The sequence below is a fragment of the Tupaia chinensis genome, unplaced genomic scaffold (assembly GCF_000334495.1).
Source record: "Tupaia chinensis unplaced genomic scaffold, TupChi_1.0 Scaffold000576_1, whole genome shotgun sequence".
Classification (NCBI taxonomy): Eukaryota; Metazoa; Chordata; class Mammalia; order Scandentia; family Tupaiidae; genus Tupaia; species Tupaia belangeri.
In genome coordinates this window covers 45,694-69,971 of record NW_006160090.1, presented here as the reverse complement: position 1 = coordinate 69,971, position 24,278 = coordinate 45,694, and the positions used below count along the sequence as shown (strand labels likewise).

Genomic DNA, 24,278 nt, shown 5'->3' with positions numbered 1-24,278 from the left:
GTTCTTACAATTGCTGCACTGAAAAAAAAAATTACTTTTGTACAACACCGGTATCTATTCTGTTATTTTATAATACCTTCCAACATTTAGAAAACACCACCAAAAGAAGTCTCTCTGTATATGTGCAGAATCGTATTGTCTGGCAGTTCATGGAGTTGAGAAACTTGGATTCTTTTTCGTAGACATCTTGCTTTTCCTTCAAAAGGAAAGAAAACACTTTAGAACTAGTTCCGCTTAATTTATATACTACCATGAGAAAATCTGCTCCCCCTACACCTGAGGTAAATCGTAGTTTTATAGGGTACTCAAGATTCCTTTTGAATGTTTTGAACTGAGAAATTATTTTGCAAAAAAAGGTGTAAGCAGGAAATCCACTTGGATTCTAGGATTCATTATGTATAGTCATTCAACAAACATTATGTAGGGAATTATGCTGGGTGCTAAGAATGTAAACATGAGTTACTGACTCATACAAGGCAGAAAGACTACATAAAATATGTGACATAAGGATTTCTTTAAAAATTCTTCAGTATCTTAATTGTTACAATAAAGGGGGAAAAAAAACAAAACAAACCAAAACCAAAACAAAACAAAACAAAAAACAACTAATAAAGTGCTTCGAAAAGACCAAAGAGTACCCAACACAACACATATAATACTATGCTCTCGGGACTAGCAGATGGTGTAGCAGTTATGTGCTGGACTCCCATATGGCTGATCGCGGTTTGAATCCCAGACTCAACAACTTGAAACTCACATCAGGTGCATGTGTGCCCTAAATCCCAAGAGGACAATGGAAGAGAAGGGATTGTGGCATGACCATTTCAGCATGGCCATCCCTCCAGGGAGTGATTTCTCACTTTCTATCTCTCTGGCAAGCACATGTGCTCTCTCTCTCTAAAAAAAGGGAAAAGATAAAACAGAAAACTATGCTCTCTGTAAGTTTCTGATAGGGCTAGGTGTGCATTCTTTTTTTTTTTTTTTTTTTAGATTTTTGCCATAGGGCACATATATTTGCCAGAGAGAGAGAGAGAGAGACAAAGAGAGAAGGAAAGTGAGAAACAATTCCCCCTCTCCTAAGGGGGATAGCCACGCCACATTCCCTTCTCCATTTTCCTCTCAGGATTTTGGGCATACATGCACATGTGCCTGGCATATTCTTCAGGCCACCAGGTCTGGGACTTGAACAGTGGAGTTGACCATATTGGATCCAGGGCCTTAAGCACCACACCACCTGCTGTCCCCTGGGTATGCATTCTTTTTTTTTTTTTTTGAGAGGTTTTTGCTATAGGGCGTGTGCGCTCACCAGACAGACAGAGAGAGACAGAGAGACAGAAAGCGAGAAATCATCCCCCAGGGGGGATGGCCACGCCGCAATCCCTTCTCCTCTGTTCTCCTCTTGGGATCTTGGGCACGCACGCAAACGCGCCCGGCGAGTTTTACGCCACTGTGTCCAGGACGCAAACCGCAGTCGACTACATGGGAGTCCAGCGACATAGCCATTATGCTAACTGCTGATCCCCCCTGGGTATGCATTCTTGAGCTCAGCATGCCAACACAATGCCTAGGCTTCCTCAACCAAGCCTCAACCAAGATATTCCTAGAGAGATAGAGTTTCTTAAGGTAAATAATTTTATCACCAACACAAATACTATGGCTGTTCTTTAGTCCATCAACTCATCTTGTAACCTGATGCTAGCTGGCAGGTAAAAATACCAACTCCAGGGACCAGGAGTTGACGTAATGGTCATGTCGCTGGACTCCCATGTGGTCGACCATGCTTTGAGTCCTGAACCTGGTGGCTTAAACTCACACCGGGCGTGTGTGTGTGCATGCCCAAGATCCCAAGAGAAGAATGGAGGAGAAGGGATTGTGGTGTGGCCATCCCCCCTGGGGGGGTGATTTCTCGCTTTCTGTCTCTCTGTCTCTCTCTTTCTGGTAAGCACACATGCCCTATAGCAAAAATCTCTCCAAAAAAAGATAAATAAATAAAAAGAAAGATATATATATATATATACCAACTCCAATGAGATGTGATACTCAGTTGTTCGAAGTCACTCCCCAGCCATTCTTCACACACACACACACACACACACACAGAAAAACATCTTGAGTGTTAGAAACAGAGATATACTGGCTATGATTTTTTAAATTAAAAATGTTATATGTGGGAGGGCAGCTCTGTAGCCTAGTCGTTCAGGAAGCCAGATCTCACATGGTCAGTCATGGTTTGAATCTCAGCCCTGGTGGCTTGAAAAACACACCATCACACGTGCACATGTGCCAAAAATTCCAACAGGACGGAGAAATGGAGGAGATGGAATTGTGGCATAACCAGGCCCAAGCGGGAAACACTTTCTCCTTCTTCCTCTCTCTCCGGTAAGCACATACTCTCTGACAATGAAAAAAATGTAATGGGTGTGTGTGTGTGTGTTTATGTGCAAGTAAAAATACTTGTATATGCAGGAAAAAAGATTGGAAGGATACAATCCAGCTGTACCAATGTCCACTCCTAGGAAAATGGAGAGGGGAAGATAAATGGAGATAAAACTTGTACACTGCTATATTATTTGAATTTTTTAAAGAATTATTTAATTGTACTTCTTTTTATTATTACTATTATTTTTAACTTACTATAAGGCACATGAGCTCACCACAGAGAGAGCGAGGAGAAAGTGAGAAAGCAAGCTGCCAGGTCTTGGACTCGTGCCATGGTTGTCCATGTGGGAAACCAGCGCCTTAACCACCATGCCACCTGCTGGCCCCCATCATTGAACTTTTAACAATGAACATGTAATAGCCTTAGAATTTTAAAACTTCAAAGAGTATGTTTGAAATTGGAGGGAAAAAAATGTCATTTCCAAGCCAACCTGAATGCTGTTGATAGACGAGGAGAGATCCCACACTTTGAGCTCACCAGCTACTGTTACCGCCAAGAGAGAATCTTCTGTAAAAAGAACAAAGGTCACATATCAGCCGGCTGGTGCTCTCACTGGCTACTGCAAAAATCACTTCAAGGCCATTTAAGGATTCTGTAAGGCAGTGAAGGTGGACAATATTGCACTTTCTTTTATTTTTTTCTCTTAATAAAAAAACATCTTACATCATGTTTCAAACTGTTTTAAAATTTCAAAGTGATCCCTAGGTATAAGTAGAGCACCACTCTAAGCAGTACCACACTGCAAGTCATCATGTTGGTAACACTAGACCCTCCTATTTTAGCACCAAGTGGGGGACCACTTCCACTTTCCCGCATAGACATTCATTTTTTAAGCCAAATTCCTCTCGTTACTGCATCTAGAAGATACAGCAGGGTGCAAGTTCCTAGAGTCCTCCAAATTCGCAACACAAACCTGTTTGTCACACATAAAATATACCAAGCAGATCTGTGTCATGGAAACACAGATTCTCCTCTGATCATCTGATCTTAACCTCTTGTTGACATTCCAGTGACTGGACCACTGAGTGTATTCAGCATTTTCTGATCTGGCTTACAGGACTATGTTCATTAACAGGTAAACATAAAGGAGCATTCTGAACACTTGCAATGATTTAACACGGAATTCAAAAGCAGGTATGTTCATGTTCAATCTCTCGGTGTTAGAGTTGCCCAACTATTACCTTGAATTCTCACGGAGTGAACAATGCACATGCAGTTGACCCAGTCGGGAGACTGGGATGATGTGAAAGAGTGGACAATAGCCAGAGTTTTGGCATCAATTATGAGGACATCTCGATACTCGCCACAACACAGAAGCCAGCCTTCTCCTGTCATCCGGAATGAGCAGTGGTAATACTGTGTAAATGAAATTCAAAGCAAATATTTAATGGTCACTAACAATTAATACAATTTTGGTGGTGTTGAAGATGTGTAAGTTTTACTTTTAGCATCTTTCTGTTCAATTAAGGTACTGAAATGAATAGCACTTAACATTTCTTTCTGTTCTATTATGCCACATTCCCAAAGCGTTGGTTTTGCACTTTGGTCTCACTTTTATTTCATCATTTTTCTTTTCTAGAGAAAGGAAGATCTTTTGGAAAAATAGAAGTCCTACTCCACATCATGAAAAGCTCATGAGTATATTATTTCTGGAGCACTATTTAGAGTTAAACAATAACAAAACCCATTTCTTCCCTTAACAATATTGCTACATGTTATGAAGAAATAAAGGTGTTTGCAAAGCACTTGAGGAATTCAAATAATTCAAACTGAAGAATTATGCAACTAAGTTCTAGAAGTCACTGTTATTCAAGATCAAGTAATATATTCTACAACTTAGCATGCTCTCTCACTGGGCAGCATCTCAGTTCCAAAAGAATAGGAAAGCATTTGTGAATGTTACGATGTAAGTCATCCACACTGCAAGCAATGAGTGAAATATTTAAAATGCTGCCAGCAATGCTGGAATCATGCAGCTGCCTGGCATTGTTCAGAGTCCATGTACCAAAAATCAACACACGCTTTAAATCTCGGAAAGTTAAGTATCAAGGTTATGGCTATGCCTCTTGCTCTCTTTTTTATAAACAACAAATTTAGTAATTAAAACCTTATTCATCAAAACATAGGTTCAAAGTGGAAATGGGAATACTTTCACACTTTAAAAATTAGCACATTGTTCAGATGAGATTTTTGTGTGTAGAGGTGTGTGTGTTTTGTGTATCACTAAGGATAAATATAGAAATTGTCTTTTAAATGTACCTGCTAGAAAAATAAAGAAATAACCAGGGGGGAGGGAAGCTAGTTGAGTAACACCTTTGGGGGAAAATGATGCCAAAGTAGCAGGTCATCACTTATGATCATCTGCCCTCGTGACAAAATAAAAATTTGAGAAAAGAATATTCTCCAAAGATATTTCTTTATACATGTGATAACAAATGCTCTAAGTGAGATGCAGAAGTCCAGAAATGCTTGGAAGGAGGTGAACATACTTACACAGATTGCAGTGTGCCTGTATGGAAGGGTGGCCTTCTCCACGCACTGCCCATTGGTGACATTCCAAACACACATCTCCCTAGCAGAGATAACTTTGTATTATTCTCTGTCGTTTCCACTCAATTGGCCGGAATAATTTTTGTGTCACCAAATTTTTCTTTAGTGCTGCACTTAAGTGCAGCCTGATCGTTTATGTGGCTTTTTGTTACAGATTACTGGGCAAGAAAATGTTGTGGTCATTAGAAAGGGATGACATACTGTATCTGTATCTTTTTGTTTGGGTAATTATACCCCACTGCCAGCCTGCAAACCTGACTTGAGGGCCAACCTGGCCTACAACGAATTGTGGGGATACAGTTATCATGACCTGTTAGAGTAACAGTCCAACGATCTTTTCATGGAAACTGCATTGTCTTGGAAATGGTTTATTTCACTGAACTTAAACTACATATTCTGAAAAAGCACAACGCATCAAGTGCGACATCTTTTGGAGCTGAGCTATCACTTTTGTGAAAACAAACAGTGCCACCCAGAGGCCACATTTGGTCTATCATGAATACAACTTAATTCTTTGCCCCAATTGGAAATCCTGAAATTCTCTTTGACATTTAATATTTAGAGAACTCCTGGAAAAAGTTACTTAGGTACATATTTGTTACTAAAGCAGAGCCAGAGTGATACAATACATTCAGTGTAGGGGAGTTTAAATCTATATGATCTCTGCTCCCAAAAACAAGAATTGCTGTTACAGAATAGTTGGGTACTATTCAGTTTTGACAATTAAGGAAAAGGAAAATAGTCCACAAAAATTGTATAAACATTAAAGGAAATACTACTATTAAGAAGTAAAAGATATAGACTAAAATGTTAAGTTATACACACACACACACACACACACACACACACGCAATGTATGTTTATGTATACACACACACAGTGATTCACAGTTTTTTTGTTTCTCTAACCAAACCCTGGAATTCAATCTTCTAAATCAGTGGTTCTTATACTGGGGTGATTTTGCTCCCTTTTTCCCACTAACCCTTACCTCCCACAGGCAGTTGGCAATATTTTTGTTTATCCCAACTAGGAACACACTACTGGCATCTAGTGGGGAGAGACCGGGGATGCGGTTAAACACGCTAGAACACATAGGACTGTCCCCTCCCAACAAAGAATCATCCAGTCAAAAATGCCCTGAGTACTAAGGTTCAGAAACCATGTTCTAGACATAGAAATGAAAGATTCATAGTTTTGTTTCCCTCCCTTTATTCCAAAAAGGATTTGCAATAACCTGAAAAGGCATGTCATTCTATAAAACAAGGAGGGAAACAATTGTGTTGTGTGTGTACTGAAAAATAAGAGTGAGAGAAGGTAGAAAATTAAATAAAGGTAAAAACTATTAATAATACTTCTAGAAGGTAAATGAATATATCTCAAAGGTAAAGAAATTGAGCCGTAAGCAACCAACGAAATTAACAAAATTTTACCTTTACAAGGGATCTGAGTTTGTCATCATGTTTTTTTATCTCTAGCTGTGTATCACTAACTATCTATGACTATTTTAAAAATTACCCTCAGACAATCTAACTCCATGGCTCTTGGTTGGGGTCCTAGCATGTGTGATTTTAAAAAGCTACTGGTCAGCTAACCTGATATTAAGTGGGTTTATCACTAAATCAAAGCTGGCTACACATCAGAATTATTAGGGAGCTTCCTAAGAATACAAATGACTAGAATTCAATCCAGACATGGAGCCAGGATAATTAAATTGTATTTCTAAGACTGGAAATAGGGAATTAGAAGTTCCCTCAATGATACTGTTTTTAAACTATCTAGGATTCTAATCATTGCCATGTGTGTGTACCTATTATCTTATTTTATGCTTCAAATCTGAGAAAAAATTAATAATTAAACAGCAAAAATTGTATCTTTGCCTATTAATTCTACTGAAGAAAAGAAAATAAATTTGTGGTGTACCAAAAATAGTATTGGCATTTTAGCTGGAACTGTTCAAGTTAATCTAATGATTAAAATGCATGATCTTTTTTTCTTTTCTTTTTTTTTTTTTAAGAGAGTGTTTGTTTGTTTGCTATAGGGCACTTGTGCTCACTGGAGAGACAGAGACAGAACTGGAGAAATAAGCCCCTGGAGGGATGGCCACACTGCAATCCCTTCCCCTCAATTTTCCTCTCAGGATTTTGGGCAAGCATGCAAACGTGTGTAGCGTGAGTTTTAAGCCACCTGGTCCAAAACTCGAACTGCAGTTGACTATGTGGCAGTCCAGCAACATAACTATTACACAAGCCGCTGGTCCCTTTTTTGGAGAGATTTTTGCTATAGGGCACCTGCACTTGGCAGAGACAGAGAAACAGAAAGCAAGAAATCAACCCTCAGGCACCATGGCCACATCTCAATCCCTTCTCCTCCATTCTCCTCTTGGAATTCTGGGCACACACGCATCCGTGCCCGGCATGAGTTTTAAGCCTACAGATCTGGGACACAAAGCGCAGTCAACTACATGGGAGTCCAGTGACAGCCATCATACCACCTGCTGGCCCTGCATACTCTTTTCATTTTAAAATATTGTTCCCCAAATTTGTAATAGATTAAATTATCTTTAATTATAAAAAAAATTAAATTTAACAAGAAAAACACTGCAGAAAGTATCTGTAATATATAAAGTCAAAAACCGTAAAATTCTCACTACAAAGTTTTTTAGACACTGAGGTTTTTGTCTTATCCACCTTTACTTGTCCACCTCAGCACCTTTAAAAAAATTAATTGAATTGACACATAAAAGGGTACCTACAAAAGTATATAGAAAATGAAATGAATGTATTAGTTTATTCTGGTGTAAAAAAAATTTAAACCCACGCACAGTTCTTCTTAACATTAATTTTCCATAGCATTTTACAGAGCCCCAGTACACCTGTCACCATTCTTTCATACACCTTCACCTATCAGAAAGAGAATATTTTCTCTTAGCTCCATCCGTATTTTTCATATTTTTGTTCTTATAACATTACTACTGCTTTGCTCACATTTTAATGGAGCATCTGGAGGGAGAGGAGAGAAATATGAACACTTGGGTTTCCATCTTGAATTGGAAGTCTATCACATTCTTCTAACCTTCTTTTCCCCTGTCTTTTGGGTGGTTCTTTAGCAGTCTTAGGCTTTTCTCTCGATCTGCCTGCTTTTTTTTTTTTTTTTTTTGAGAGATTTTCACTGTAGGGTGCGTGCGCTCGCCAGACAGACAGAGAGAGACATGGAGACAGAAAGCGAGAAATCACCCCCCAGGGGGGATGGTCATGCCGCAATCCCTTCTCCTCCATTCTCCTCTTGGGATCTTGGGCATGCACGCACACACGCCCGGCGTGAGTTTTTTAAGCCACCGGGTCCGGGACATGAACCGCGGTCGACTACGTGGGAGTACAGTGACATAGCCATTACGCTAACTGCTGGTTCCCATGATCTGCCTGCTTTTAAAGTGTTGGTTTTCCTTACATTTTTGTCTCGAACTATCTTACATTCTCACATTTTACATTCTACCTGTGTAAGTTATCCCCCCTCGGCTTTAGCTATCATCATTAAGCTATTGGATGCCCAGACTTCTTCATATGAACCCCATCTTTCCAAATGCAACAAGGTGTTAGATGTGTCCAGTTGGATGACTTGTAGGCATTCACTCGTCTTGCGTTTAAAATGAAACCCCGCATCCTCCCTCTTTGGTTCCCTATCTCTATAAATGATATCATCACAAATAAGTTTCCCAAGTTATTCTTAACCCACACTTTCTCTCACTGACCAAAATAAAGTATTTGCTACTACACATATGAGATTACAAGAAGTTTGTGTAAAGATGGAATGAAAACAAAGTTTATTTTGATACAAAATAAATTTTGTAATCCATGTATAGTTTTTCATACTATGGATTTTCCATGAATTTTATGAAACCCCCTCGTATGTTCCTTGGACAAGCAGTTATCAGCATTATCTAGGAACATGTTAGAAACGCCAGTTCTTGGACTCTAGCCCAGACTTATGGAATTGTAGCTCTTCTCTGGATTAAGCAACTGTTTACATTTCAAAAGTGGAAGTTATACAGAGCCAGCAGATGGTATAGCAATTATGTCACTGGAGTTTCACACAGACGACCCTTGTTTGAGTCCTGGACCCAGTGGTTTAAAAATCATGCTGAGCATGCATGTGTGCATGCCCAAGATCCCAGGAAGAGAAGGAAGGAGAACGGATTTTGGCATGGCCATCCCCCTAGGGGGTGATTTCTCACTTTCCTTTTCACTGTCTCTGTCTCTCTCTCTCTGGTGAGTGCATGCACCCTAATGCAAAAACTTCTAAAAATAAATAAATAAATAAATTGGAAGTCATATACCTATTTCTATTATTTTTATCTTTTGTCTCTTCTTTTAGTAGCACATATGGCTTAAAGGCTAAAGCTAACATCAACTTACTTCTCAAACACTAGACCATGTGGACTATGACACTACGTCATATGCTACTGTTGACTAGGGTTGTACGTATGTGTGTGTAGGAGGGTGGTAGGTGGGTGTTTATAAACATTACGCATTATAGTCTGTGTTTATGTACATTCCCTAAAAACTTCACTGGTCTTTGTTTGACATCCCTTCTTCCACCTCCTACCTTCCTTATGAAAATCATTGTTCTTGTTGAGGAACATAATTTAAAAAATTCATTACTTATAGAGGAGATGCTGGTAGTAAGCACTCTCAGTATGTATTATCTTAAACTCTATTATTTTGCTCTAATTTATGAAGATACTTTTGTTGGATATATAATTCTAAGTTGGCAGATATTTTTCTCTACTTTTTGAACTTACTTCACTGCTCTCTGGTCGTCATTTTACTGTTGAGGAGTCAGCTCTGTTTAATTAATGTTCTTTGTAAATAATCGACTTTTTCTCACTGTCATCTACTTTCAGGGTCTTCTCTTTTCCCTTGGCCTTCTGTTGTTTCAATATCTGGTCTCCAGGAGTTTTCTTCTTTTCATCATCCTTGAGCTAAATGGGATATCTGATCTGGATTTATGTCTATCAGTCATAGAATTATTCCAAAAATCCATGGGAACAGCCACGAAGCAACCCTGGGAACTTGGAGACAGAAATGCTAAGCCTCCAGCCACTTCCAGGGACTTCTCCAAGTTAAACGTGCACTGGTGTTTGGGGAATAATGGGGCAAGCCTTGTAAGTATAATCACTTCAAATGGATTCTATTAGGGTCTGTTTGCTAAGTATACAATAAACTGACGTATAGGTAATATTAAGAAGTAACTTAAAGATGCAGGCTAAGTTTGGGGGGACCCCAAAAGATCAGAGTTACAGAAAATTCAAATCAGTTTGGCAAAGGAAAATGGCTACTCAAACCAAAAAAAAAAAAAAAAACCAAACAAACAGATTTTCGTAATCATATTTGCAAGGCTCACACAGCTAACTTCATCTGTCATCAAGAACACATCCATTGGGACCAGCAGTTAGCGTAATGGCTATGTCACTGGACTCCCACGTAGTCGACTGCGGTTCGAGTCCCGGACCCAGTGGCTTAAACTCACGCCGGGCGCGTGTGCGTGCGTGCCCAAGATCCCAAGAGGAGAATGGAGGAGAAGGGATTGCGGTGTGGCCATCCCCCCTGGGGGGTGATTTCCTGCTTTCTATCTCTCTGTCTCTCTCTGTCTGTCTGGCGAGCGCATGCGCCCTATAGCAAAAACCTCTCCAAAAAAAAAGAACACATCCATTGGGACCAGCAGTTGGCACAATGGCTATGTCACTGGACTCCCATGTGGTCAACTGCAGTTCGAGTCCTGGACCTGGTGGCTTATACTCAGGCTGGGCACGTGTGCATGCGTGCCCAAGATCTTGAAAGGAGAATGAAGGAGAAGGGATTGTGGCGTGGCCATCCCCCTGGTAGGATGATTTCTCACTTTCTGTCTCTCTCTCTCTCTCTTTCCAGTGAGTGCACACACCCTATAGCAAAAACCTCTCAAAAAAAGATATTTGAGTAGTCCCTCAAAAAGTTCACCGTCTGGACCCAGCAGATGGTATAATGGTTATGTTGCTGGACTCCAACATGGCTGACTACAGTTCAAGTCCCTGACCCAGAGGCTTGGAACTTGTACCGGGCACATGTGTGTGTGTGCACCCAAAATCCCAAGAGGAAAATGGATGAAAAGGGATTGAGGTGTGGCCATTCCTTCTGGGGGTGACTTCTCACTTTTTGTCTCTCTCTGTCTCTCTAGTGAGCACATGCACCCTATAGCAAAAATCTCTCTAAATAAATAAATAAATAAATAAATAAATAAATAAAACACCATCCCCTAAATCCTTTAGAATGGGAATAAATACCTCACAGATATAGCAGGTTTTATGACAGCCCTGATGTGTGAAAGCTATGGGCAAATGTTTAAAAAAAATTTTGCTAGGATACTTCACTTTAAATTTATCCAAAGTTCAATCTCTCTAAGTGTAACAAGTATCATGTTACTGTATTCACTATGAGAATAGGGTCCTCTTTTGATTTTTTATTCTACTAGCCATTTTGTTCACCTATTCTGCTTATACCAGTGAGACACTTGATTCTTCATTATCCTTTTAGTTCTCGGAATTCAGATGCGTATAATTCCTCTTTGGGTTAAAATCAAAAGAGGAGGTGCTCTTGTTTCAGCACGCAACCCAATCCCTCATTCACAAGTGCATGCGGAATCCACTCAACATTCCTCAGTGTGTTTTCACAAATAGCTGGTCAGCACAGTCAGTTTATGGTAACTCTCCCCTCAGGGGGGCTCTGCCTATAGCAAAGTCTTGCTTCAATGAAGCCTGCACCCAAATCATTGTCTATGTTCCCTTCCTTTCTACCGCCTCTCATTCTTCTCAAAACTGAGTTTTCCCTTCTCTTAGTTTCATAATGGCATTGACAGGGGCTCAAAATGAAGATGGTACCTATTGTTTTGGAAAACTATGAAAGCTTGAATGTGTTTGTTTTAGAACTCAGACTTACTCCATGAAAAAGCAGAGAGCAACCAGACCTCCATTTTTTTTTTTTCTCAGAGAGATTTTTGTTTCAGGGTGTATACACTTGTCAGAGAGACAGAAAGCAATAAATCATACCCCAGGAGGGATGGCCACACCGCAATCCCTTCTCCATTCTCCTCTCAGGATTTTGGGCACAAACACACACATGTGCCTGGCGTGAGATTTTAGCTTCTGGGTCCAAAACTAGAACCATGGTTGACTACATGGGAGTTCAATGACGTAACTGTTACACCATCTGCTGGTCCCCACACCTCCATTTTTAATTGTTACTTTTTTTCACATAAGGAAAAGTACCACAGGTCTAATCTGGTCTTTGCTTGGTCCCAATCCATCAAAGGAGCATGAGATTGGGAATCACAGTACTGACTACATTCAATGGGACCATTACACTACATACTTGATCATTTAAGACCTAGTTTTGTATACAAAAAAAGAAACATGTTGATCAGGAAGGTACTGTTTGGCCCTAAAATTGTACATTAGCACACTCATTACAACGGGAAGGGAACGTAGAGACAAAGCTTCACACATGTTACCTACCCGTTTTCAGCAGCACTAACAACATAAGGCTGTTTCGAGAAGTCCCTAGCTCTTGCCAAACACGTTACTGAAGCCGAGTGACCAAACAGGAGTTCTTTAGCAGAAATCTGAAAACGAAATTAGTAAGGTTTTAAACAACTGCAAACTGGAGAACAGAAACATCACACTACAGAGGATTCATAATTCTGAGTAGGAAATCCTGTTATATTGTGTTTTTGCTGTCAATAAGTCTCAGGAACAGGAAAATATCAAAATCCACAGAATAGTAAACTTCTAGGTGAAGGGACTGTGTTGTACACATTTTTTGTTGTTGTTTTGGTTTGGTATCCATCACGAAACCTTGATGACTGCCAGACCTGTTTTACAGCAGCTAGGTTTTGAATACAAACAAGTCAGTGTTGCTTCTTGTTATGCACAAAATGTCCTTCCAGTGATGGTAGCCTATTAATGTGCAGATGTCAGAACTTAAAATGAGTTCATAAAATAACACAAGAAAAAATAAAAATACTGCCCTTTTTGTAACTATGATTATGCTTTATTTGGTGGGAGAAATACAAATTAGTATAGCCATTTTGGAAAACAGTAGGAAATTTCTGCAAAAATTAAAAATAGGGGGCCAGTAATCGCTACGTCACTGGACTCCCATGTAGTCAACCACTGTTCGAGTCCCAGACCCAGTTGCTTAAACTCATTCCGGGTGTGTGTATATGTGTGCCCAAGATCCTGAGAGGAGAATGGAAGAGAAGGTATTGCTGATGTGGCCATCCCTCCTGGGGGGTGATTTCTTGCTTTCTGTCTCTCTGTCTCTCTCTCTCTTTCTGGTGAGTGCACACACCCTATAGCAAAAACCTGTCACAAAAAAAAAAAAGGAGGGGGGGAAGCAGTGGTGAAGCGATAACGCAACTGGCTCCACATGGAAAGATCTAGCGTTCGCATTCCGGTACCTACCTGAGAACACTGGGCACACACAAGTGCATACTATCTGATGGCTGACACTGGAGGTGGATTGCTGTATGAAAATTCTGTTGGAAGAGCCTGTCTCTCTGTCTCTCACTCTCTTTCTCTTGGAAGAAATAAACTTTTTATAAAACTTTAAAATAAGGGGCATGGTGGCACCCACCCAATGGCAAAAATCAAAAATAAAACTACCATATAATCCAGCAATCTCACTTCTGGGTATAAAAGGAATATTCAGAAAGTTCACAGAAAATGCACAGTGTAAATGAAACTACATGTGGATTTCAAATTGGTTTTTGCATTGGTTATGTCATTTTATTCCATTTATTTTGCAAAATAAACTAGACACTTTAATTTCATTTTTCCATGAACATTTTGATGTCCTCTCACATATGCCAAGGGAATGAAATCAGCATCTTGAAAAGGCATTTGTGGGGCTCAGCAGTTCGCATGCTGGCTATGTCGCTGGACTCCCATGTAGTCGACTGTGGTTCGAGCCCTGGACCTGGTGGCTTAAACTCACACTGAGCATGTGTGCATATGTGCCCAAGACCCCAAGAGGAAAATGGAAGAGAAGGGATTGCGGCATGGCCATCCCCCTCTGAGGAGTGATTTCTCGCTTTCTGTCTCTGTCTCTGTCTTTCTAGTGAGTGCAAGCGCCTTATAACAAAAACCTCTCAAAACAAAACAAAACAAAACAAAAAGAAAGAAAAGAAAAGGTATTTGCACCTTCATATTTAGAGGCACATTAGTCACAATAGCCCAAATATAGAAACAGCCTAAGTGTTTATGAATGGATAAATGGATTAAAAAGATGTGGCATGCACACACATGCATACACTCAACTGTCTAGTAGGAAATGCTGTCATTTGTAACAACATGGCTGAACCTAGAGGACATTACATTAAGTGAAATAAGCCAGACACAGAAAAATAAAATCTACATGGTCCCACTGATGTGGGAAATCTCAAATGTCAAATTCATAAAAGCAGAAGATAGAACAATGGTTGCCAGGGCTGGGCGTGGAGGATAAATTGGGAGGTAATGGTCAAAGGGGACAGATTTGAACTAGAAGATGAATGAGGCTCTCATGAGTAGCCTGATGAGGATAGTCACTAAACCTGTATTGTGAGCTTCAAATGTGCTAAGAGAACAGATCCTAAGTGTTCTCACAATACACACACACTACAAAGGTAAATATGTGAGGTCATGCATGTGTTAATGAACTTGGTTACAGTCATCATTTCGTAAGATATACATATATCAAATGATTAATTATACATATTAAATATATATAACTTTGGTCAATTATACCTCAAGAAAACTGAAAAAATTTACAAAAAGAAAGCACTGAGATTCCATTAGTCACAGATCAAATACCAGACCAATTACTGTGGAGGACTCTTTGGGCATCAATTTTAACTTCTAAATGATATGTTACCCAAACTATAGTGTCTTTTTATTCATACAAAAAAAAAAAAGAAAGAAAGAAAGCCAATAACAAAATAAGCCACAGGTTAGGATAAATATTTGGGAAAGACTTATCCGATAAAAGACTATTATCCAAAATATACAAAATCTCTTAAAACTCAACAATACAAAAATTAAAAACCTGACTTAGAAAAAAAAATCACAGTATACACGTTATGAAAGAAAATATACAGGTGGCAAAAGAGCACATAAAAAGATGTACCACAACAAATGTCATAAGGAAAATAGAAATTAAGACAATAATCACATACGACCACATGCCTATTGCAATGACCAAAATACAGAACATTGACAATACTAAATTCTGACAAGGATTTGGTGGAAATGCAAAATGGTACAGCCACTTTGGAAGACAGCTTAGCAGTTTCTTATGCAACTAAACATACTCTTACCATACAATCCAGTAATCACACGCTTTGGTATTAACTCAAATGAACTGAAAAATTGTGTCTACATGAAAACCTGCATACAAATGGTTATAGCCATTTTACAGGTAATTGAAAAAATGTGGAAGCAAGCAGGATAGGTGAACAGATAAATAAATCTTAATACCTTCATTCAATGAAATAGTATCAGTACTAAATGGAAATGAGCAAGTTATTAAGCCATAAAAATGATACGGTAAAATCCAAGAGAATGTTACTAAGTGAAGTAAGCCCATGGGAAAAGGCTAGCTATTGCCTGATTCCAGCAATCCCACGGTCTAGAAAAGGTGAAACTATGGAGACAATGAAAGCCATCAGGAGTTTTCAGGAGTTACAAGGGAGCCAAAGATAAACAGGTTGACAGAGGGATTTTAGGCAGTGAAACTAATATGTATGATATTATAATAACAAATACAAAGTTATATATTTGTCGGACCCCACAGAGTGTACAACATTAAGAGTGAACCAACACTAATGGAAACTATGGACTTCGGTGTGTATGGATTGTAATGAACATTCTACTCCAGTGTGGGATGTTAACTGTGGGTGTGTGGGAGCAAAAATGTATGAGAACCCTCTGTATGCTTCATTTTATCTTGCTGTGAACCTAAGCCTACTTTAAAATACAGTCTATTAAAAATTCTTTTTGGGACTAGTAGTTAGTGTAATGGCTATGTTGCTGGACTCCCATGTAGTCGACTGCAGATCTAGTCCTGGACCTGGTAGTTTAAACTCACACCGGGAGCATGTGCATGCATGCCCAAAATCCTGAGAGGAGAATGGAGGAGAAGGGACTGCGGTGTGGCTATCCCCCCCCCCGGGGGGGGGTGATTTCTCGCTTTCTGTCTCTCTGTCTCTCTGTCTCTCTCTGTCTTCCTGGTGAGTACATGTGTCCTATAGCAAAAACCTCTTGAAAAAAAAAATTCTTTTTAAATACTTTACTTGTCTTCCTGCCTCAGAAACAGTAAAAATAACTTTTCTACATTAAAAACAGACGTTTAACTAAATTATTGTTTTAAATGCCAATGTTTTCTCCTATATGAAAGATTTTAAAATATAACACTAATGACTAAATTACCAATTATTTCGTGTATAAAACAAGTATAACCATGGGGGCCCTGGACAGTGGCACAGTGGTGGAAAGTGATGCTCTGATGTAGAAGAGTTATCAGTTTGCACTGAAGAACCATGCACTACTGATGGGAACATAAAGTGGTGCAGCCATTATGATGGTTCCTCAAAAATTAAAAATAAAATGACCATGTGAGCCATTGATTCCACTCTGGGTTTACACCCAAGAGAACTAAAGGAAGGAGTGCAAACAGATACCTGTATTCCCATGTAGCAGCATTGTCTATGTTGGTCAAAAAGTGGAAGCAACCCAGTGTGCATCCACGGATGAATAGATAAACAAAAATGTGGTGTACACATAAAATGGAGTCTCACTCAGTCTTTAAAAAGGAGGGAACACTTGTCACCTGCTACAACATGGATAAACCTTGAGAACATTATGCTAAGTAAAATAAGCTTAGTCATAAAAAAAAATACTGCATGATTTCACTTACATGAGGTACTTAGAATAGTTGAATTCATAGATACAAGTAAGTCTCACACTGCTTTATAGCCTTCTACTTAAAAATCCATCTCCTAGACTAGACTCAGAAACCTGAAGGGGAATCAATGCTTAGAACAAAAAGATCTGTGTATTATCCCAGTGGATAATACAAGCAAGTGGACCTAGGTTTCTTACTTGACTATTCACTGCAGTGAGTGGCTGTTTAAGACCACGGAACTGGACATATTCTCTTACTCAAATCATTTTGGAGGAGAAAACAGCTTTCCAAATTTGTTATGAGTAGAAAATAAATGGCTTCCTTTTACTTTATCTTCCTCCCTAACTTCCTTCTTCCCTTCCTGTTGTCTTCTCCCTGGGATGCACACTGGCATCAGGCTGCCCTCCAGTGTTTCTGTCACTCCATCAGCCACATAGCCATTACTTACTTAGAGCGCCTCTTACTACAATGCAACTGCATTCTTCTTTTTTTTTTTTAAGAGTTTTTTTTTTAATTTATTTCTATTTTATTTTTTTTCCTATAGGGCTCATGTGCTTGCTGGAGAGACAGAGAGAGACAGAAAGTGAGAAATCACCCCCAAAGGGGGTTGGCCGTGCCACAATCCCTTCTCCATTCTCCTCTCAGGATCTTGGGCATGCATGTGCATGTGCCCAGCCTAAGTTCAAAGTCACCAGGTCTGACTTGAACTGTGGTCAACTGCGTGAGAACCCAGCAGTGTAACCATTTCGCCATCTGCTGGTCCCACAGTTATATCCTTTCTTACAGTCTCATGTTTTCGAAATCTCATTTTCCTCTGCCAACCCAAATTATTCCTTTATACATTTTTGAAACAAGACCCACATTAAACTACTAAGCATTAATTAATGGTGAACCACTCACTTTATTGTCCTATAGATAACAAAAGGATTTGTTGAAAACTCAAAAGTGTCCTTGATTTTTGGACAGTTTGGAGTTTCCCTGTTGATACTTGATCAGTTGTCAGATAGGGGCAAGATCCATGGAAAAATAAGAAAGGAAGTCATTCATTATGGCCCTATATTCAGGCATAGAAAATGTTAAGGAAAACTGTCACAGGGAATATCTCACATCCATACTAATCAGTATCTTGTTTATATTATTAACTTTTTCACAAGGTCTTTACTGTTAATTTCCAAAGCACAAAGCTGATCCCATTCCCAGCTTGGATCTCCACCTTGCAAAGAGGATTCTATATCAACTACTTCACTTGTCATTTAAACTTGTTCATGTCTAGGCCCCCATCTTTCCCTCCAACCTTCCCCTCTGTGATCCTTGTTCACACCTAACGCCCAGTAAAAGAGCTCCTCACTTCCCTGCAAAGCATAGGTTGTTTTCTTAACCTTGTTTCTTCTACCTCATACCTCTAACCCTGATTTCACAATGTTTACACTACTGACATTTTGTATGGGTCTGTTCTTTTTGTGGGGGCTGACATATGAATTAGAGGATGCATACAGCATCCTCAGTCTCTACACACTAGATGCCAGTAACATCTCTCTTCTTTCCATTGTGACAACCTAAAATGTTGGCAGATACTAACAAATGTCCCTTTGGGGGAAAACTGGTCCCTGTTAAGAACCACTGCTCTAAAACTAGGCAGATGCTTGGCTTTTCAGGTATGCATAGTGTAACTTCTCTATTGAATATGCAGTGCTGGCCGTTACTTACTTAGAGCGCCACTTACTATAATGCAACTGCACTACATGAGTGATGTCCTCCCTCTACTGCATTGCCACCTCCTGGTACCAGCTGCAGGTCTTCTTATTCATGTTTGAACTCATGGATGAGAACCAAGCACACTGCCTAACAACATACGGACTCAACCCATGTGTGCTGAACATACATTAAAGAAATACCAGGAACATACAATTAATATAATATAAATTAATGTATATTTTATATATTATATATATATTATATATTAATATATCCACATTATATATCAATATTATACCTTGTATATTAATACAATATATAAACATACATTATAATTTATGGTGTAATTAATATAAATTAATTTATATTGATATATATTGTGTGTATATCTATATATGTACTATATATATATTCTAACATACATGCTAGGATTCCACATTTCTTAAACTTGTATACTATTGCTAGACAACTACTCTATCCAGAAAACAGTATGCTTCAACATTAAAAAAGAGTAGTAAGACATCTGAAGCTCTTTAGGAGTCTGAGTTTAAAGTATAATTAAAAATAAATGTGAAAGCCATCTTTTTCAAAATGAAACTGTTCTAATAATATCCATTTCTTCTTTCAAGGATGTTCATGAACATTGAGCTGAGCTGGTCTACTAACTGTTCTTGGCAGTCCTCTAAGAGAACTGTCTAGAGATAGGAGATGTTAATTAATTACACTATAAAATAGAATTACAATTAATTGTTAATTTAAGTTTTAAAGTGACAAACCTTAAAGGCTAAAAATAGTCTTTGATCTTTAAAAGGCTTCTTAATGAGGGCAGTATACTTTAAGTACATCATTAGTTTAAATGTTCAAATTGGGTCTAGAGACTACTAGAGTTAAGCAAATATCTATTCCAATATGTTAAATGTTTATGACTTGGGACAGGGACAATTAACCGCTAATCAACTCCACATTATATAGCAATATTATACCTTGTATATTAATACAATATATAAACATACATTATAATTTATGATGTAATTAATATAAATTAATTTATATTGATATATATTGTGTGTATATCTATATATGTACTATATATATATTCTAACATACATGCTAGGATTCCACATTTCTTAAACTTGTATACTATTGCTAGACAACTACTCTATCCAGAAAACAGTGTGCTTCAACATTAAAAAAGAGTAGTAAGACATCTGAAGCTCTTTAGGAGTCTGAGTTTAAAGTATAATTAAAAATAAATGTGAAAGCCATCTTTTTCAAAATGAAACTGTTCTAATAATATCCATTTCTTCTTTCAAGGATGTTCATGAACATTGAGCTGAGCTGGTCTACTAACTGTTCTTGGCAGTCCTCTAAGAGAACTGTCTAGAGATAGGAGATGTTAATTAATTACACTATAAAATAGAATTACAATTAATTGTTAATTTAAGTTTTAAAGTGACAAACCTTAAAGGCTAAAAATAGTCTTTGATCTTTAAAAGGCTTCTTAATGAGGGCAGTATACTTTAAGTACATCATTAGTTTAAATGTTCAAATTGGGTCTAGAGACTACTAGAGTTAAGCAAATATCTATTCCAATATGTTAAATGTTTATGACTTGGGACAGGGACAATTAACCGCTAATCAATGGGCCAAATGCTAGGTGAGGTCAGGTTCTGAAATAGGAGGACGACAATAGTAAATTGGATTTAGAGCATTTTGATGTGATCTGTAAAATCACAGGCAAGCAGAGACTAAAAGAATAGCAAGAAGGCAAACCAGCGAAAACACCCAGATAATTAAGATATTACTCACTTTGTTAATAGTGCTTTTCAAGGGTGCCCTTTGTTTAGATTAATGAGCTATAATTTTTAGAATTATACTTATATGTCTGTAGTTCAGTTACTTAAACATATAATTCAGGATATAAAATAGTAAAACTCAGCATAGCTTTAAAGGTGATCACACTTAGCTGGAAGCTAAGATTAGCAATATTCATATCATTTTTTTTAGAGGTTTTTGCTATAGGGGGTGCATGCACTCGCCAGAAACACAGAGAAAGACAGAGAGCGAGAAATCACCACCCCCCCCCCCCCCAAAAAAGAAGAGATGGCCACGCAGCAATCCTTTCTCCTCCATTCTCCTCTCGGGATCTTGGGCACACACGCACACACACCCAGCATGAGTTTAAGCCACCGGGTCTGGGACTCAAATAGCGGTCGACTACATTGGAGTCCAGCGACACAGTGATTACTCCAACTGCTGGTTCCCATAGTATAATTTTTTAATATGAACTTGATTATCATATCATACTTCATTTTTACAAACTCAAAGTAAACCAATTTATTACTATAATAAGTCTCTTTTATCAATCATACAAATCTTCCACTGTCATTGCAGATAGAAGAAGCAAATGGTGCCAGCAGATAGTGTAGCAGTTACATCGCTGGACTCTCACATGGCCAACAGTGGTTCAAATCCAAGAACCAGTGACTAGAAAATCATGCTGGGTGAGTATGAGTATGTGCTCAAGATCCCAGGAGGAGAAGGGATTGTGGTGTGGCCTTCCTCCCTAGGGATAATTTCTCACTCCACCTCTCACTGTCTCTGTCTCTGTCTCCCTCTCTCCTGCAAGCACAAGCATGTTACAGGCAAAAACCTCTAAAAAAAACTAATTATTGGGAACCAGCAGTTAGCGTAATGACTATGTCGCTGGACTCTCACATAGTCTACCGCAGTTCATGTCCCGGACCCGATGGCTTAAACTCATGCCGGGTGCGTGTGCGTGCGTGCCCAAGATCCCGAGAGGAGAATGGAGGAGAAGGGATTGCGGCGTGACCATCCCCCCTGGGGGGTGATTTCTCACTTTCTGTCTCTCTGTCTCTCTCTGTCTGTCTGGCGACCACATGCGCCCTATAGCGAAAAACCTCTCAAAAAAAAAAAAAAAACTAATTTTTTTTTTTTTTAAAAGAAGCAAGTCATGGTTATTTTGTGAGTTCTGTTTGAATATCAGTAGTTTCACTAACCTTTAATTCAGATGAGAGATTCCAGAGACAGAGCTGACCCTCTTGACTTCCAGTCACAATGGTTTGCTGGTCATCTGTGATCATGATGGCAGTGATACTGTGAGGAGGGGCCTTCTTACCCCAGAGTGCCACGGCCTGCAGGGAAGTCTTCATGTTGTGTAAATCCTGGATGGACATACAGAATAGAAAGAACTGTACAGGGTCATCTTTCTTAAATTTGGGGGAACTGAACATATTTCAATGTGGATTTTAATGATATGTTCTCTTAGGGCTATGAAAAAGGGTATTTCTCTATCAATTAGAGACCAGGGTAGTAATCAGATATTGAAATTACCATGCTCACTGCTAACCCATCAAAGATAATGACTTTAATTCCAAATCTTGATTGATGCTGATGAACAGACGGATAGCAAGGATGTGCCAACTCTATACCTACCTCTTCATATGGCTTGATCCCAACCTACTCCGAAGCCCAGTTAGGACTCTCAGGAAGAACAGAGCTCTCTACACAGTATAATTTGAAGGTAGCTTCCCAGACTCTCTCCTCAAAAATGTCATCTCATCTAGAAATTTCTGAAATTTGATATTAAAAATAATCTTTTCCACAAAAAGTGTTGCCCAGTCTGAAAATTATGTATGACTATCATAATTTCTGTCATGTTCATCCTATACTATATGTACTAATAATTTACCTGACCCGATTTTGTATTTGGCATTTTACAAAGAACTAATATTTATGATATCACTACCTTCATGTAGTGATATAAATAATAAGGCTAAAATAATACATAATTATGTATTATTGTCTGTATATCCCCAAAATATTGCCCAAGGATGTGTGCATTACATTTTAAGAAATGCTGAGTTAATATGCTCCCCAAATAGGCCTTCTTTTTTGAAATATGAGTCATTTTGAGATACAATTTAGCATTATATATTTAATCTCAATAAAAATGGTGAAGGAAGAAAGGAAGAAGGTATCAAGTATATTTCCCATATTTGCCTTGAGAAAGCCAAGAAAATAAAAACTTTCTGTTCCACAAAATTTCTGTATTAGTGCGTCAAAAAAGCAAATACTCGGGCCAAGTCATGATACAGTGGTAACACAGCCAGATCCACATGGAAAAGGTGCTGGGTTCATGTCCTGGGCCTTCTCTGAATTCAATGGGCATGCGTGTGCATGCCCATAATCCAGGCTGGCTGAGGCTGGGGATGAATTGTGATGTGAGGATGCTGGTGGGGATACCTCTTTCTTTCTTTCTTTCTTTCTTTCTTTCTTTCTTTCTTTCTTTCTTTCTTTCTTTCTTTCTTTCTTCCTTCCTTCCTTCCTTCCTTCCTTCCTTCCTTCCTTCCTTCCTTCCTTTCTTTTTTTTTTTCAGAGTTTTTTTCTTTAGGGTGTGTGCTCACCAGAGAGACAGAGAGAGATAGGGTGTGTGCTCACCAGAGAGACAGAGAGAGAAAGCAAAAAATCACCCCCAGGTGGGATGGCCACGCCACAATCCCTTCTCCTTCATTCTCCTCTCAGGATCTTGGGCATGCACGCACATGCTCCCAGCATGAGTTTAAGCCACCGGATCTGGGACTCAAACCGTGGTCGACTACATGGGTGTCCAGTGACATAGCCATTACGCCAACTGCTGGTTCCTCTTTCTCTTTCTTATGAATAAAATCTATTAATATTTTTAAAGGATAAATAGAAATTTAAGTTATAAAAACATATGGCATGCTATTTATAGTGCTCAATTATATATATTTGCACATACATGACAAATATATAAATACAGGTGTGTACTGACACTATGAACACAAATTCAACACAAGCAATGTTTAATTTCAGACTGATTGCATTCAAAATACTACTACAGCCCCATAGTTTGGAATTCAGCACCTAGTTCTCTATGGTATACTTCTTGGGTCAGTACAAGTCTACCTGGTCTGTAATACACCTGAATTATTCTAATTGTCATACCCAAGCACCATGAAATTACTTCTATAGGAAATGCTCTGATCATTGTAATTCTTTTTGTTTTGTTTTGTATTTTTTGGGGGAGAGGTTTTTGCTATAGGGCACGTGCAGTTGCCAGACAGAGAGATAGAAGTGAAAGATCATCCCCCAGGGGGGATGGCCATGCTGCAATCCCTTCTCCTCCATTCTGCTCTTGGGATCTTGGGTACACACGCACACACGCCCGGCGTGAGTTTTAAGCCACTGGGTGAACCGCGGTCGACTACATCGGAGTCCAGCGACATAGCCATTACGCAAACTGCTGGTCCCATCATTGTAATTCTTAATACCAGGATTACACTTCTGATCATATTACTAAACTAATTAGAGAGTTCTGGTTTCAATAACTCTGTAGCCCAAACTTGGACCTCTTCTCTCTTCTGTCTCAAACATAGATACAGCTATCTATCTAACTGTCTATTTTTAATTGTTGTTTCCATGACCAAGGCTGCAAATAAATGTGGAAAATCTCAAAGAGGAAAAAACAGAAAGAAACCTGAAAACCAGTACAATCACCACAGGAACTGAGTCAATAAGACTTTTTTTTGGCTAGGAGTTGGAGTGTTAATCCCTACATAAGGACGGGAAGCAAAGACCTC

The 24,278-nt window shown here is 38.8% G+C and overlaps 1 protein-coding gene across 1 annotated transcript in view; it reads right to left on the bottom strand.

Moving 5' to 3' along the window:
* The window catches only part of WDR72 (WD repeat domain 72), a 223,968-nt gene extending 202,135 nt beyond the window's left edge, over positions 1-21,833 (bottom strand). Inside the window, exons 1-6 of the mRNA XM_027775611.1 lie at positions 21,675-21,833; positions 12,534-12,640; positions 4,934-5,012; positions 3,622-3,796; positions 2,871-2,947; positions 77-196 (exon numbers count right to left, since the gene is read on the bottom strand). Of these exons, the coding sequence (XP_027631412.1) occupies positions 77-196; positions 2,871-2,947; positions 3,622-3,796; positions 4,934-5,012; positions 12,534-12,640; positions 21,675-21,827 (711 nt within the window). The 5' untranslated portion in view covers positions 21,828-21,833. The remainder of the gene's footprint in view (positions 1-76; positions 197-2,870; positions 2,948-3,621; positions 3,797-4,933; positions 5,013-12,533; positions 12,641-21,674) is intronic.
* Positions 21,834-24,278: the final 2,445 nt, after the last annotated feature.